General features: G+C 44.6%; 1 protein-coding gene across 1 annotated transcript in view; it reads right to left on the bottom strand.

Moving 5' to 3' along the window:
• Positions 1-15,000, bottom strand: part of arid5b (AT-rich interaction domain 5B) — an 89,917-nt gene that overhangs the window by 58,597 nt on the left and 16,320 nt on the right. The window contains 1 exon segment of the mRNA XM_042082878.1: positions 1,252-1,482. Coding sequence (XP_041938812.1) covers positions 1,252-1,482 — 231 coding nt within the window.

Below are 15,000 nucleotides of genomic sequence, written 5' to 3'. Positions count from 1 at the left end.
CCCCTCCCCCTCCCCCAACTCTACCCCCTAGACCAAAAATCAATTACACTCCAGGCATCTTCCTCTGTCCGCCAAAACATCTACACTTCCACCTGCGTGGCTCTCTCCCGATCAATCCGCCTGCCTCCCTATTTTTTTAAACAATTTCCCTCTGTTGGTTTTGCATAGCAACAGGATGCCTCCGACTGTTTGTCGGAACGGTTGTCCTTTCCCTGAGAAACAAGAACGTGAGCCAGAGCACATTGTGATCCTGTGTCGGCCGATGAATATTATGTCAGCATGTCATAATAGCTTAAAAGGCTTAGAAATAGAATTCCCAGCAGGGGATGATGGCTGCAATTTTGCTATTATGACACCATAATAGCATGTCATGTCTCGACTCAGTCTCCAAGAAAGAGTACCTGGGAAAAAAAATCAAATAGCCGGCCTCATCCAAACAATTTGGACAGGCTAATAATGGTTCTCAGCATACTTGGTTAGCCGCGTTAGCGCGATATCATAGCTCCACACTGGCCTGGATTGATGACTACATGCTGACCCACAAGGGATCTGGCAGTCAGTGTGTGCCACAAATTATTATCCCTCTTGAAAAACCAGCTCTGACCTCAAACTGCCCTACGAAGCCCAATCACATTACGCGCCAACCTTCAAGAAAAAACGCAATCTGGGGATACGTCATGTTTCTAAAATAATCACAGCACCACGCTAAGAGATTGATAATAGACTAATTAAAACATTCCGAGCCAGCATTCGGTAGCGTCAAGTGTGTGTGTGTGTGTGGGGGAAGAGAGGATTTTTTTTTTCACACTTTACAATAGCACACCACTCCAATTACGGCAAATGGCAACATGCAACAAAGGCTAATAATTCACCTTTAGATTCAGCATGACGTGACTATGATAAGGTCAGTTTCACACATACAGATACGCTTCCTCTCACAAGACATAGAGGAGATGGAGATGGAGACACCTACTGCTGCAGGATAATAGAGTGGGTGGCTGTCTGAATGAGTGAGTTCAGACAAGATGCAAGAGGTATTTTTTAATGGACTGGGGTGTTAGGTGGTTATCTGACAATAAAGGGGGGGGGGGGGGGGTGCAAAGGTGTATGTTCTACGGGTGGTGCTGGAGCGGTCATATGAGGACAATTTTGTTCCTGCATCCATAATTCCTCTAGGCTGACCTTTGGCCTTTGGATGGAGATGGGGGGGGGGGGGGGTTGGGGGGGTTGGCGACGGACGGAGGTACTCACCGAATTCGTCGCAGACGCTCTCGTTCTCGACGAGCGTGGGGTGCTCAAAGGTGTCCCTGCAGTAGAGGATCTGCGTGCTGCTGGTGAGCGAGGCGATGCCGCCCAGCGCCAGGACCACCTGGTCCGTCAGCAGCGAGGCGGGCCGCTCCCGCAGGCGCGCGATGACCGAGCGGTACCGGCAGTACTGTGGGTAGCTCAGAACCAGGACACGTTTGTCCTCACCGTCCTCACCTGGGGACGGACAGAGGAGGAGGAGAAGAGCGAGAGGGAGAAGGAGAAACTGACATTAATGTTTCAAACTAAGGCTTGTGGCAAAGTCATACTCCATCTGCATGTGGAACCATCTAGAACCTGATTCAAAGTCATGGCTGACGAATCAAATGCAGAAAGGATTAAAAAAAAGGAGCGTTATTTCCGCTAACACTGTAATCTTTCCACAGCCTTCTAAGAATGTTATTTAAATCTCAAGTGTCATCGTTGTCATGAAGTCATTTCACACAAATACACAAAGGGATGATTGAGGATATTCAGTCAGTAAGTCCGAGCTCAAACAGGTTATCCAGCATACTACAAATATCAGAGGTGTAAAGAGGTGTAACAATAGGCATGGATCCAACATCCTTGGTCAGGTGATTCAACATCTTTGTTCACTTAGTTGTTTAGTGTGATTTGTTATTAGTTTGCGGTAAACAAATGCAATTGAGATAAATACAATCAAGACAGGAATTCGCAGGGATGTCGGCCAACTGTACACCTATTGTGCATCAGCCTACAAGTGATTTTGCTCTTGACAGAAAAACTTATTTTGCATCTTTGTGCAGCACTAAATTGAAGACCCGTGTGGAAAGCAGAGAATCCGATGGTAAGCAAACCAATAGCTGCAATACAGAAAAAAGTAGCCAGTCTATAACACCTTTATCCAATGATTAGACAGGACTTCTAATTGACTAGCATCCTCTCATTTGCTGCCGTTTAATTACAGCTCATCACATATGAAGCAAAACAATTATCGTGAGCTGTCTTTTAAGTCTTAAGAAGGGCGTTTGCCCAAACTGCGCTTTGAACATTGGCCTAGTTCATGCATTGTGAAACGATTAAGCCTATGAATGTCCTGAATGTGAGTATGCGCATAACCCCACACCTTGACTTACTGAGAACACAACGCTGTGCTGTGGGCACAGAGTGGAGAAAGTAGAGTAGCATTGCTAACATTGTGTTAATAGCGGAATAGCACTGCTAACATTGTGTTAATAGCGGAATAGCATTGCTAACATTGTGTTAATAGCGGAATAGCATTGCTAACATTGTGTTAATAGCGGAATAGCATTGTTAACATTGTGTTAAAACCACATTACAATGGCTGTAACACCACAATTGCACAGAGGCCTTTGTTATCAGACAGCATGTGTTGAAGATTACTCTGGGAGCAGCTATGGCCTTGATCTGAATTAGCCAGTTTTGTATAAAGCTCTTTCACATTTGACATGTGAATGGTACAGAGATGAAAGCACAATCAGGATTACCGGTACTTCAATGTTTTATGATGCTTTTTTTTTTCTTTTCTTTTTTGACAATATTATGTACTTTACTTTCCTTTAACCATTATCTGCTCTTTTTTATTCATGTACAGCATGAACTGTCTCTGTGTATGAAATATGCTACATAAAACAAACTTGCATTGTTACTGCGTGTCAGGTGAGAATGTCAGACATAACATCTTCTTGTCTAAAAGTGTGTTTATTTATGAATTTGTAGTCATAATTGATAGATGTCAATTCCATGCTATAGGTCTACACTGACCTAGTTGTACAGTACAGTATATCATTTGTACAGTTCTTTACGTAACCCAGGTTAATAAATAACCATCTGTCTTCCTGGAAAGAAGCTGTTTAAGCATTTCTTTCCACAGCCTTCTAAGAATGTTATTTAAATATCAAGTGTCATCGTTGTCATGAAGTCATTTCACACAAATACACAAAGGGATGATTGAGGATAGTCAGTCAGTAAGTCCGAGCTCAAACAGGTTATCCAGCATACTACAAATATCAGAGGTGTAAAGAGGTGTAACAATAGGCATGGATCCAACATCCTTGGTCAGGTGATTCAACATCTTTGTTCACTTAGTTGTTTAGTGTGATTTGTTATTAGTTTGCGGTAAACAAATGCAATTGAGATAAATACAATCAAGACAGGAATTCGCAGGGATGTAGGCCAACTGTACGCCTATTGTGCATCAGCCTACAAGTGATTTTGCTCTTGACAGAAAAACTTATTTTGCATCTTTGTGCAGCACTAAATCGAGGACCCGGGTGGAAAGCAGAGAATCCGATGGTAAGCAAAAAAAATAGCTGCAATACAGAAAAAAAATGGCCAGTCTATAACACCGTTATCCAATGATTAGACAGGACTTCTAATTGACTAGCATCCTCTCATTTGCTGCCGTTTAATTACAGCTCATCACATATGAAGCAAAACAATTATCGTGAGCTGTCTTTTAAGTCTTAAGAAGGGCGTTTGCCCAAACTGCGCTTTGAACATTGGCCTAGTTCATGCATTGTGAAGGGATTAAGCCTATGAATGTCCTGAATGTGAGTATGCGCATGACCCCACACCTTTACTTACTGAGAACACAACGCTGTGCTGTGGGCACAGAGTGGAGAAAGTAGAGTAGCATTGCTAACATTGTGTTAATAGCGGAATAGCACTGCTAACATTGTGTTAATAGCGGAATAGCACTGCTAACATTGTGTTAATAGCGGAATAGCATTGCTAACATTGTGTTAAAACCACATTACAATGGCTGTAACACCACAATTGCACAGAGGCCTTTGTTTTCAGACAGCCTGTGTTGAAGATTACTCTGGGAGCAGCTATGGCCTTGATCTGAATTAGCCAGTTTTGTATAAAGCTCTTTCACATTTGACATGTGAATGGTACAGAGATGAAAGCACAATCAGGATTACCGGTACTTCAATGTTTTATGATGCTTTTTTTTTTTCTTTTCTTTTTTGACAATATTATGTACTTTACTTTCCTTTAACCATTATCTGCCCTTTTTTTATTCATGTACAGCATGAACTGTCTCTGTGTATGAAATATGCTACATAAAACAAACTTGCCTTGTTACTGCGTGTCAGGTGAGAATGTCAGACATAACATCTTCTTGTCTAAAAGTGTGTTTATTTATGAATTTGTAGTCATAATTGATAGATGTCAATTCCATGCTACACTGACCTAGTTGTACAGTGCAGTATATCATCTGTACAGTTCTTTACGTAACCCAGGTTAATAAATAACCATCTGTCTTCCTGGAAAGAAGCTGTTTAAGCATTTTTCCCCCTCTTAGGATTACATATCCATTAGCTGGTACTTAACAGCCTGAAAAAGCACAAGAGATGGCACTCTTGTGTCGGTCAATTCCTTTAATCTTTAATAAGTCAATTAAGTTCAGAGTTACCTCCAATAAAACCCCTAAACAATATGGCTTCCTATAAACAGGGCAGCCTACAGCAGTGGGACTCGAGCCAAGTGCGGTGATTAAAGTTATTCAGTGTTTCACCTGTAGGTTTAGGCTGAACAGCAAAGTCAATGTGAGCAGGATTGGAACGATGAACTAAGAGGAGAACGTCAAGCTATTCCCGCAGAGTTACAAGGCTAGTCCAAACAGAGGACACTGAAAAGATTATCTCTTCTCTTCCCATCTCTCTCTCCCTATCTCTCTCTCTCTTCTCTTCCCATCTCTCTCTCTCTCACATGCCCTCTCTCTCTCTCTTTCTCTCTCTCTCTCTCGCTCTCTCTCTCTCTCTCTCTCTCTCTCTCTCACACGCCCTCTGTATGATGAAATGCAGAGTTGCGGGATGCTTCATTTGACTGCGGACCAGACCGCCGTTTTTAACCTGACGGCGCTCTGTTAGGAGACGCAGCGGGCGCAGAGAGCCATCTGGGCGGTCAGCCCAGTCCGATCCCGGCAGCGAGCCCTGGGCTCCCCCTGCCTCGCGGCGCCAGCCACCGCAAAAAACCCTCGCAAAAATCCCCCTTATAACATCCAAAAACACAACATAAAATGAAATAACAACATGTTCAAAGTTCTTTACGCAGACTGAGCGAGCACAATGCTGTGAGTCCAAACTACTGGCTCGAGTAGCAGAGCAAAAGCGACCCCCTGTAGCTGCTGAGCATTAATATTTCAAAACGTCATCTTTTATAGCATACAAAATGTAAACTAAAATGAAATATAAACTATACGTCCAAACTTTGCCTGGAGTTCTTCACACATAATGGCTGCATAGGACACTATGTGACCATACTGTGTAGACTCTAGTGACTCTGGACAGATTGACCCCTGTGGTGTGTGTGTGTGTGTGTGTGTGTGTTTGTAGTGTGTGTGTGTGTGTGTGTTCCCCTGCGGTTGCTGGACAGTGCAGTAAATGCCTGTGAGAGGTCTGTGCGATCGGGGCGATGGGCAGCAGTCTGAAGCGGAGCTCTGCCTGGGAGTTGTAAAACACAATCCGCTCGACACGGTCAGCCCTCGCTTACATGTGTCGCCTTACTGCCATCGAAATCCATCCCCTGCTCTGCCTGACCACAGGTGGTCTCCGCGCTGGAGCTCCTAACGGGGTGTGTGTGTGTGTGTGTGTGTGTGTGTGTGTGTGTGAGAGAGAGAGCAGCACCGAGCAGAGTCACACCAGAGACGTGTCTGTAATGTCCATGTGTGTGTGTGTGTGTGTGTGTGTGTGTGTGTGTGTGTGTGTCTGACTGTGTGACTTTCCGTGAGTGCACATGTGTAACCTGAGCAGTGCCGTTTGTGCAAGCTCATCCTAGTTGATTAGCTGTCATAAAGCTCTACTCAAAGGCCTCTTCAGTGGACAGATGTTGATTAAAAAAAATGCTTTTACGAGGCATTAAATCACTGCCCCTCCATTCCCTCCTGACCCAAGAGACACACGTTACACGGGAAGATTAAAAAAAGAGAGCGAGAGACATAAAGGCTTGGTTTCACAAAGCAGCCAAATTACAACCTTTTTGAGCCATCCCACCTGCCATAACTGGACCTCTTTTCAAATGATTCTCAAGAGATTGGCTGATGGCCCCATGAAGACATCATCACACATTGATTGGCTGAGCTTGGCCTTCTATTGGATTCCTATTGGTTGTTATTACATCTCTTTTAAGCTACTGGGTGTGTAGAAAGTCACACAGTGCACTTAGGTGCAGTTCAATTAAGATATGCACAAATCCAATTCAAGTGCTTGGGCATACATTATATTTAAAAACATGAAATGCTTTCACATTTGTGGATGCAAAGATAACATACACATTTCTGTATACCTTGTAAAACCTTTTCTTTTTTCCTCAAACTGCTCATCTTTTTTGTTTTTTAACCTGTAGCACTTTGAGATCTATGATGAAAAGTGCGTTATAAATAAAATGTATTATTATTTATTATTCATACACAAAGTTATGATGTACATGATACATTTATCCCACACACTATACATTCTTTACATTTTTCTATTATGCATGCATGCTCAATACAGACTAATACTATCTACTGAACAATATAAACTAATACTATCTACTCCAATCGGACAGAGATATTGTGCAATGTATGAATGCATGCTATCTGTTGGCATTCTTATCAGCACAACACAACACATGCCACTCTCTCATGCCACTTTCTCATGCCACTCTCTCATGCCACTTTCTCATGCCAACATGAGTGGCATTCCCCACCCCCTCCGCCCCGCCGATGACACGCATATCTGTTTGCGCCTTGAGAGGCTATCATAGGCTCTTTCCTCCCTCCCTCTCTCTCTCTCTCCCTCGTTCCCTCCCTCCCTCTCTCTCTCTCTCCCTCGTTCCCTCCCTCTCTCCCTCCCTCTCTCTCTCTCTCTCTCCCTCCCTCTCTCCCTCCCTCTCTCTCTCTCTCTCTCCCTCGTTCCCTCCCTCTCTCCCTCCCTCTCTCTCTCTCTCTCTCTCCCTCGTTCCCTCCCTCCCTCTCTCTCTCTCTCCCTCGTTCCCTCCCTCCCTCTCTCTCTCTCTCTCCCTCGTTCCCTCCCTCTCTCCCTCCCTCCCTCTCTCTCTCTCTCTCCCTCGTTCCCTCCCTCTCTCCCTCCCTCTCTCTCTCTCTCTCTCTCCCTCGTTCCCTCCCTCTCTCTCTCTCTCTCTCTCTCTCTCCCTCGTTCCCTCCCTCTCTCCCTCCCTCTCTCTCTCTCTCTCTCCCTCGTTCCCTCCCTCCCTCTCTCTCTCTCTCTCTCCCTCGTTCCCTCCCTCTCTCTCTCTCTCTCTCTCTCCCTCGTTCCCTCTCTCTCTCCCTCCCTCTTCTCCCTTTTCTGCAATTAGCACGCTTGAAGTTGGGTTTCAAAATGTCCGTATCTTTTATAGGGCACACTGGCCTCGTGCTAATCCCCCCGGGGAGGCTGCGTACATTTTGCTGATTAGATTTAGCTTTGGGGCAGAGAGAAGGCCAACGAGAGAGAGAGAGAGAGAGAGAGAGAGTCCATCCTCTCTGCCACATAGTCATTTAGTTAATAAAATCTAACCTTTTTCCAAAGAAAGGAATTCTTATCTTTTGCAATTTAATTGGTAAGGGCTGCACTATCATTAGAGTGTACTGGAAATCACATTATGCAATTTTCGTTTAATACCCTTGACAAGCAGCTTTTGTCAAGAGGGAGAGAGAGAGAGAGAGAGAGAGAGGGAGAAGGAGAGAGAGAGAGAGAGATGGGGAAAGAGAGAGGGAGAAAAATAGACCGTAGGCAGTGACTGGCTGCCAAAATCAGCCCTAAAATCTGTTCATTTTAGTCTCATGTCTTGTCAGATCAGGTGGGTTGGCGGGGAGGGGGAGGGGGGGGGGGGTGTTGGGGGGGTGAGGATGGACTGTATTTCTCAACTTTGTCAGCATTCTGATTTACTGCTGTGAATTTACATAACACCTCTTCGTCTTCGCTGCTGTCTTCTCCCGGTGACAATAAGCTCCAATTAAGAGACAAAAGGAACGTCTGGACAGAGAGACACAACTTTTGAATATCAATTATGTACGCAGCTGCCAAAAAGGGCTGGGTGACAGATAGGTAGGAAAATAAAGAGATAAAGAGGAAAAGTGCATAAAAAAGCATGACTCAGAGTTTCAAGCTACCCCGTCAGACTGGTCCTTTGAATTGCTACCCCCGTCAGACTGGTCCTTTGAATTGAATTGCAGATTTGTTTTTTTTTGCTGTTTTTTTTAAAGGGACTATTGTTTATTTTCTCGGTGGTTGTTGATAAGATGGAAAATATGGGTGGGTTGAGGGCCCGTATTTCCCAGTGGAACAGAATGTGACATTACAAGATAGAAGGGGGGCGCGGGGGGGGTGGGGGGGGTTGAGCTCAAGTCGAAAAGGAAACATACAGTACACCAAAGGACCTAATTGCACCCTGCTAGGGTTCATTTCCAGTGACTAGGACTCACTGGGATTATGTTACACTGCAATTTGCAACACTTGTACAATGAGAGAATGAGTGAGTATGTGAGTGAGTGAATGTGTGTGTGTGTGTGTGTGTGTGTGTGTGTGTGTGTGTGTGTCTGTGTGTGAGTGTGTGTGTGTGTGTGTGTGTGTGTGTGTGTGTGTGTGTGCGTGAGTGAATGAGTTTGTGGGTGAGTGAGTGAGTAAGTCACTGTGTGACTGAATGAGAGAGTGTCTAAGTGAGTGAGTGAGAAAGCAGGCTCCAAATCACCTGTCAGCTTTGGTGGTATCTCGCGGCTTTAAGCCCAGTGTTTTTCCTCTGCCATGCTCCTCACCACAATTAGAGATAGCCCCAGTACGATACGAGAGTCCCTCTACATCAAAAGCCTCTTTGATTACATTTTACAGAACCTTGACTGTGAGACATTGTTCCATATCAGTAACACATCACACTTTTCTCTCTCTTCTTTTTTTTTCTTTATCCCCCTTTTCTTTGTGTCTGACGCCAACTATGTTGACTAAGCCTCAAGGAAAACAAGTGGCAGTGTGTTCTCGTCCGTGTTCGATACGTGCGGTGCGTAACCTTCAAAGTCCTCCTCTCTCAGCCAGATTTGGGTTCTTAAAAAATACCCCCCCAGACACACCACCACCACCACCACAAGACAAACAGAGGCTTTAGGTTGCATTCCTGCCTGGACCCAGCCCTTAGAATCTGCCATTACCCAATATATTCAGCTGTCAGTGGCTCACCCATGAAAAACAATGCTTTAATAGCTACCTGTCTCTGTGAAATGTGCAGGTCAAAATATCAACTCGACTGCTATGGAGGGAGAAAGGGGGCATGGAGCCAGAGACATGGAGAAAATGGCTCAGAGTGACTCCTCACGGCAAGCCCAGTAATTATCGGTTCAATCGTGTGATTATAATTGTCTTACATTTGTTAGCTGTTTGGTTTTGCATTGTAATATTGATGCACTTTGACACAACATAGGGTCTAAAAAGAGGAGTGTTAGTGGCGGGAGGGGGGGGGGGGTGGTATTGCACCATCACCATGGCTACAGTTCTCATACGAAAACCACTCATTATAATGAACGAAATTGCTTTTAATAAATCCACAGCTTTAGAGAGTGCTCAAATTGTGTGTGTGTGTGTGTGTGTGTGTGTGTGTGTGTGTGTGGTGTGTGTGTGTGTGTGTGTGTGTGTGTGTGTGTGTGTGCGCACGCGCCTGTGTGTCTGTGATCTAAATTAGCGGCTGTACTGAGCTGCCTATACAGAGTACATGAAAAGTATCATCTGAATGAATGACTCCCTCTCTCTCACTGTTGCATTGTTGCAGTAGGCAGAGGTGGGAGTAGTGTGTTGTTCCACATGAAGGACTTGGCCCTACACATGTGATCTATCTGTGCTGGCGTGCTCGGGCGTCTCAGAATGTGCCAGTAGGAATACTACCAGCTGGAGGTTGGGGGTATATTAGCACCGTTGTGATGAAATACCAAAGACACCAGCAGTAGCTCGTCAGAGCAGAGATGACAACAGGCACTCGACATAATAACGCAAGTGGGGCAATGTTGCATTTCATAAGCACTGACTTGCTGTTACCTTACCAGGGCATCTTTACTGGAAAAAACAACAACAAAAACAAAACAGAAGCAGAAAAAGGAGACAAATAATAATAAACAGACACAGTGGAACACCAGAGAGATCACCTGCTTTTACTGCAACCTCCACAGAAAAGATAGGACAGTTAGTGAGCAGCGGGCATTCTGCCCTCTCTCTCTCTCTCTCTCTCTCTCTCTCTCTCTCTCTCTCTTTCTTTCTGTATCTATCTCTCTCTGTCTGTATCTCTCTCTCTCTGTCTGTCTCTCTCTCTTTCTCTCTCTGTATCTATCTCTCTATCTCTGTATCTCTCTTTCTCTCTCTCTCTGTCTGTCTCTCTCTTTCTCTCTCTCTCTCTCTGTCTCTCTCTGTCTCTCTCTCTCTCTCTGTCTCTTGCTCAAGCTGTTTGTCTTTATTGTCTCGGGGAGAGAGCTGTTAGCTAAGTACGCGTGCAGGATCCCATCTCAGAGAGGGGGCCCCGACATATTTGTATGATTTGAATCTATCAGCCGTCTTTATGTTTAAATGGAACTAATATACCCCCACCGGTGTTTCATGTCTCGGCGGGGGAATGAACGACCATCTAACCGAACCGTTCCCAAAAAACCTTCCCATGCAACCTCATCTCCCTTCAACCAGAGGCCATCATCACGGCTCCCCCAAACAAGCTGTTCTTTCACTGAGCAAATAGAGGTCCTTTAAAGCATATCATATTTTCATTAAAGAAAAAACACAGAGCGAGCAAAGGGAGAAAAATAATGAAAAAAAAAAATATATCTCAGAGGAAACTTTCTATTGAAACCTTGTGCCTGGAAAAATACAGTACGAGTTTGTTCCCCTGGCTCAATTACCCCAACACTCCGATTGCCTTGTTAAACACTGCGCACAAACACATACACACACACACACACACACACATCCTGGTCCCTGCCAAACCCCAGCCAAAAGAAACAGGGCAGGAAGATCTGAGCGTCAATACATCACAATTCGCAAAGCGTAGAAAACCAGGGTGCCTCCGCGTGCCCAACTTCCTCCCAACACCTCCGTAATTTTCCCCTTCACTCGGGGGGTACAATTTTATCAAACCCGCAAACGCCCTGAGCTACTTTTTCCAGGGATATACCCTGGCGTCAAAGGCAAAAACGCCCACCTGACGACTTGTGCCACCTGCCTGTATGTAATTACGCTGGACATTCCATTGTGGAACCTAATTTTTTTTTTTTTTTTAAAGGCTGGCTCCTTAGCAACGGTCCAAAAGCTTTTCTACTGGTGGCCTCAAGCTAGCTCTGAATTGTCGGTGGTATTGATTGCTTGATTGCTAAGTTTTGTAGTGTTTAATAGGCCCTGCTGAAGAGAAAAACTAACCCAGCTTTGCTACACTGTGTCTTCTCTCTACTCTCTCTCTCTCTCTTTCTCTCTCTCTTTCTCTCTCTCCCTGGGAGGATGCAGTTGTAAACATAGTGGCTGTGAATCAATGATGACAGGCCAGAGTAGACGTTGACTGTCAGGTCAAGAATAGCACTTTAAAACCAAACAACACTTATTTCTCCCCCAAGTAACTCACAGAAACATTAGAGGTTAAAACACCCACCCACCCACACACACCCACACACACACACACACACACACACACACACACACACACACACACACACACACACACAGCTCTGCAGCTAATCACAAGCACAATCTACTACTGATCTCTAATGATTAATAAATGGCATACCTATTATCATAGCTTGGCTACAATACCTTGATTATGTAACCAATGTTTGGCAGCACAGACTATGTTTTTCATGAGGAAGTTTAATAATATGTTTGTTGACTTACACTTGAAAGTCACTCAGTTTAGGAGATTAAGCAGGCATTCTGTTGCATCACCTTCTTATAATCACTCCTCTAATTAACTAGTGACATTGTAACCTTTTGTGTGTCCCCAGGCGCTAACAACACTGTTCCCACACTATCTACTTGTGTTGTCATTCCAACCCTCCTGCACGGAGCACCATACACCGAACGTGGACTGGGCTTGCCAGCTCGGTAAACACCAGCAGAAACCTGCTCTTGACCGCAAACTGGAATAACTTCAGATGATTTCATTTGTCTTTCTGTGTGCCCATAGAAGAGAGTACTTCAAGTGCCTTGAGGAAAATCTTTTCAGCATGACCTTACGTTGCTCGTGGGGGCATGGAGGCACAGCTGAGGTTAGCATGCTAAAACCACTGAGCTAAGACAATAAAAGCAGTGGAAAATGAAAGGCCTCATTCACAAAAACAAGACACGTATAAATGCCGGGCCTTGTTCGCAGTGCCCAGGACCGCTCAATTGTGAATGAAACAGATGACTTGGGAGACTGAGCTAATCCATCTGCCATGAAACACAATCAGCACTTTTGTGCTGGGCCACAGATCAAAATGTTGCGTTTCGGTACACATAATCCAAGTCAAGGAAAGTATGCATGTAATATTTGATTAGGTCCAAAAATGGAGTTCTAGGACCTCATAAGCAAATATAGCCATCTAGGCATGGCCATCATGTAGAATTGTATCAACCCTAGAGCTGTTTCCATCGTTTCAAAAGACTTAATTATCTCATTGAAGAGGATTACCAGTTATTCACATGATTCTTCTCTGCAGCGGAGTCAAAAAAAGCCAAAGACAAAAAAAAACAAGTGTCAATCTGCAGAATTTCAGAGCAGCTCTTAAAATAAATGTGCTTAACATGCTGTTGCCCACAACATCCCTCAGAAGGAAATGAACAGTTGTCAAAGGCAATACATCCGCAAAATGTTCAAGAGAAGAATAAAACAGACATAAAAAAAAACCTACTGAAAAAAATATTTCCCTTCTCTTCAATTAAAAATGTATGAAAACCCCCAGTGTACTGTGCAAGAAATACACTATTTCACCATCTGTGAATAAAAGTAGCATTTTTATTTTTTTTGGAGGTGAACGGTGTCCTGCTTTGGAAGGATTCACAGTAGCCAAGCAGCTTCTACTCGCAAAAGGAAACAACAGATATGACAAAGAAAGTTGTTTACTCCTAATAGGCAATTTAAATATGCATTGAACGCGGATGCAGGTGTTGAATTGGGGTAGCTGAGGCAAACCCACGTCAATGTCAATGTGATTAACTCTGCGTTTGTTTGGGTTAGAAAAGGTAAAAAAAAAAGAAATGGAAATTATATTATGACAAGGCTCCCCTCGAAAACAATAGCAGCCTCTCTTTTTTTTTAAACACACGAGTGGGAGAAAATGATTGCAATTTCCACGGAGCAGAAGGAATGGCACGTAAATAATGGCATTACCCAACGAAACCAATTAAAGAGCATTTAGAATCTCGCACAAAGGGGGGATTAGATGTCGCGCGGGATAAGAAGATAGTGCGCCGTCAATGCGCCATTGTGCTGATTTCTTCATTCTCCAGTCACCTCTTGACAGGGCCTCCTATTTTCAATTACTGTCCAAGGAATAAATCATTCATAATTCCACAAGGGGCCCCCTCCGCCATCACCATTACACATGCATATTAGAGAATGTTCTCCTCGCCTATCCCTTCCCAGCCTGAGCTGCCTGTTGCTCCCTTACTGATGCATCCTGGGTAGGGAGGGAAAGGGGAATAAACAAAAACAAGGGAGCCTGAGTGGGTTTCGAGTTTGAACGAGTGATAGAAGCAATCAACGGCATATTTTATTTATCTGATTGCGAGGGGATCACAGCAGATTAGATGAAATAACATGTCTTGCACATGCCGGGCACATTTCAATGCCCCTCTAGCGTCTCCCCCACTGCTTATGCATTCATGAGCTATCGTAAGTGGGAGGGACATGGGAGGAATGTGGCGAGCCAGCCAGCCTACTGCACTTTAAATCACTCAGCTGGTGCTTTGTATTGCTCCTATGGACACACACACACTGACACACACACATACACATGCACAGACACACACACACACACACACACACACACACACACACACACACACACACACACACTGACACACACACATACACAGACACACACACACACACACACACACACACACACACACACACACACACACTGACACACACACATACACATGCACAGACACACACACACACACACACGCTCACACAGACACACACACACTGACACACACACATACACATGCACAGACACACACACACACACGCTCACACAGACACACACTGCAGTTGAAAAAAAAAAATGAAGGCTTGCACAAAATGTGGCTCCGTCCCTAATGGTTCCTATTGACCGGGGGATCAAGACTTGGTAGGGGGGAAAGGCCACTGTGACAACTGTTCATTGCAGTCATGGGGGGAGCTGAGGGGTGGGGGTTAAGGGGCAGGGGGTGGGGTTTGGGGGGTGGGGGGGGTGGAGGCTGAGTCGACTGACTACAGCTGACTTGATAAATCCACTCGTGCTTTTTTCCCCCCTGGCAGGCAATGTCACTTAAGGTGACATAAGATTAGTGGAGAGAGAAAAATACAGCAACTTTCACTGTAAGCCCCCCGGATCAGTGAAATCTCTCGCGTTTTGAGACGTCCAATACTCATATCCCTGCCATTCTGCGCAAAACAATAAAAATAACACACATACAGACACACATACACACACACACACACACACACACACACACACACACACACACACACACACACATAATCTGTATCCACAAACCCAAGTAAATACAACCAAAACTCGGG

The sequence above is a fragment of the Alosa sapidissima genome, chromosome 24 (assembly GCF_018492685.1).
Source record: "Alosa sapidissima isolate fAloSap1 chromosome 24, fAloSap1.pri, whole genome shotgun sequence".
Lineage (NCBI taxonomy): Eukaryota > Metazoa > Chordata > Actinopteri > Clupeiformes > Clupeidae > Alosa > Alosa sapidissima.
This window is presented reverse-complemented; position numbering and strand designations above follow the sequence as displayed.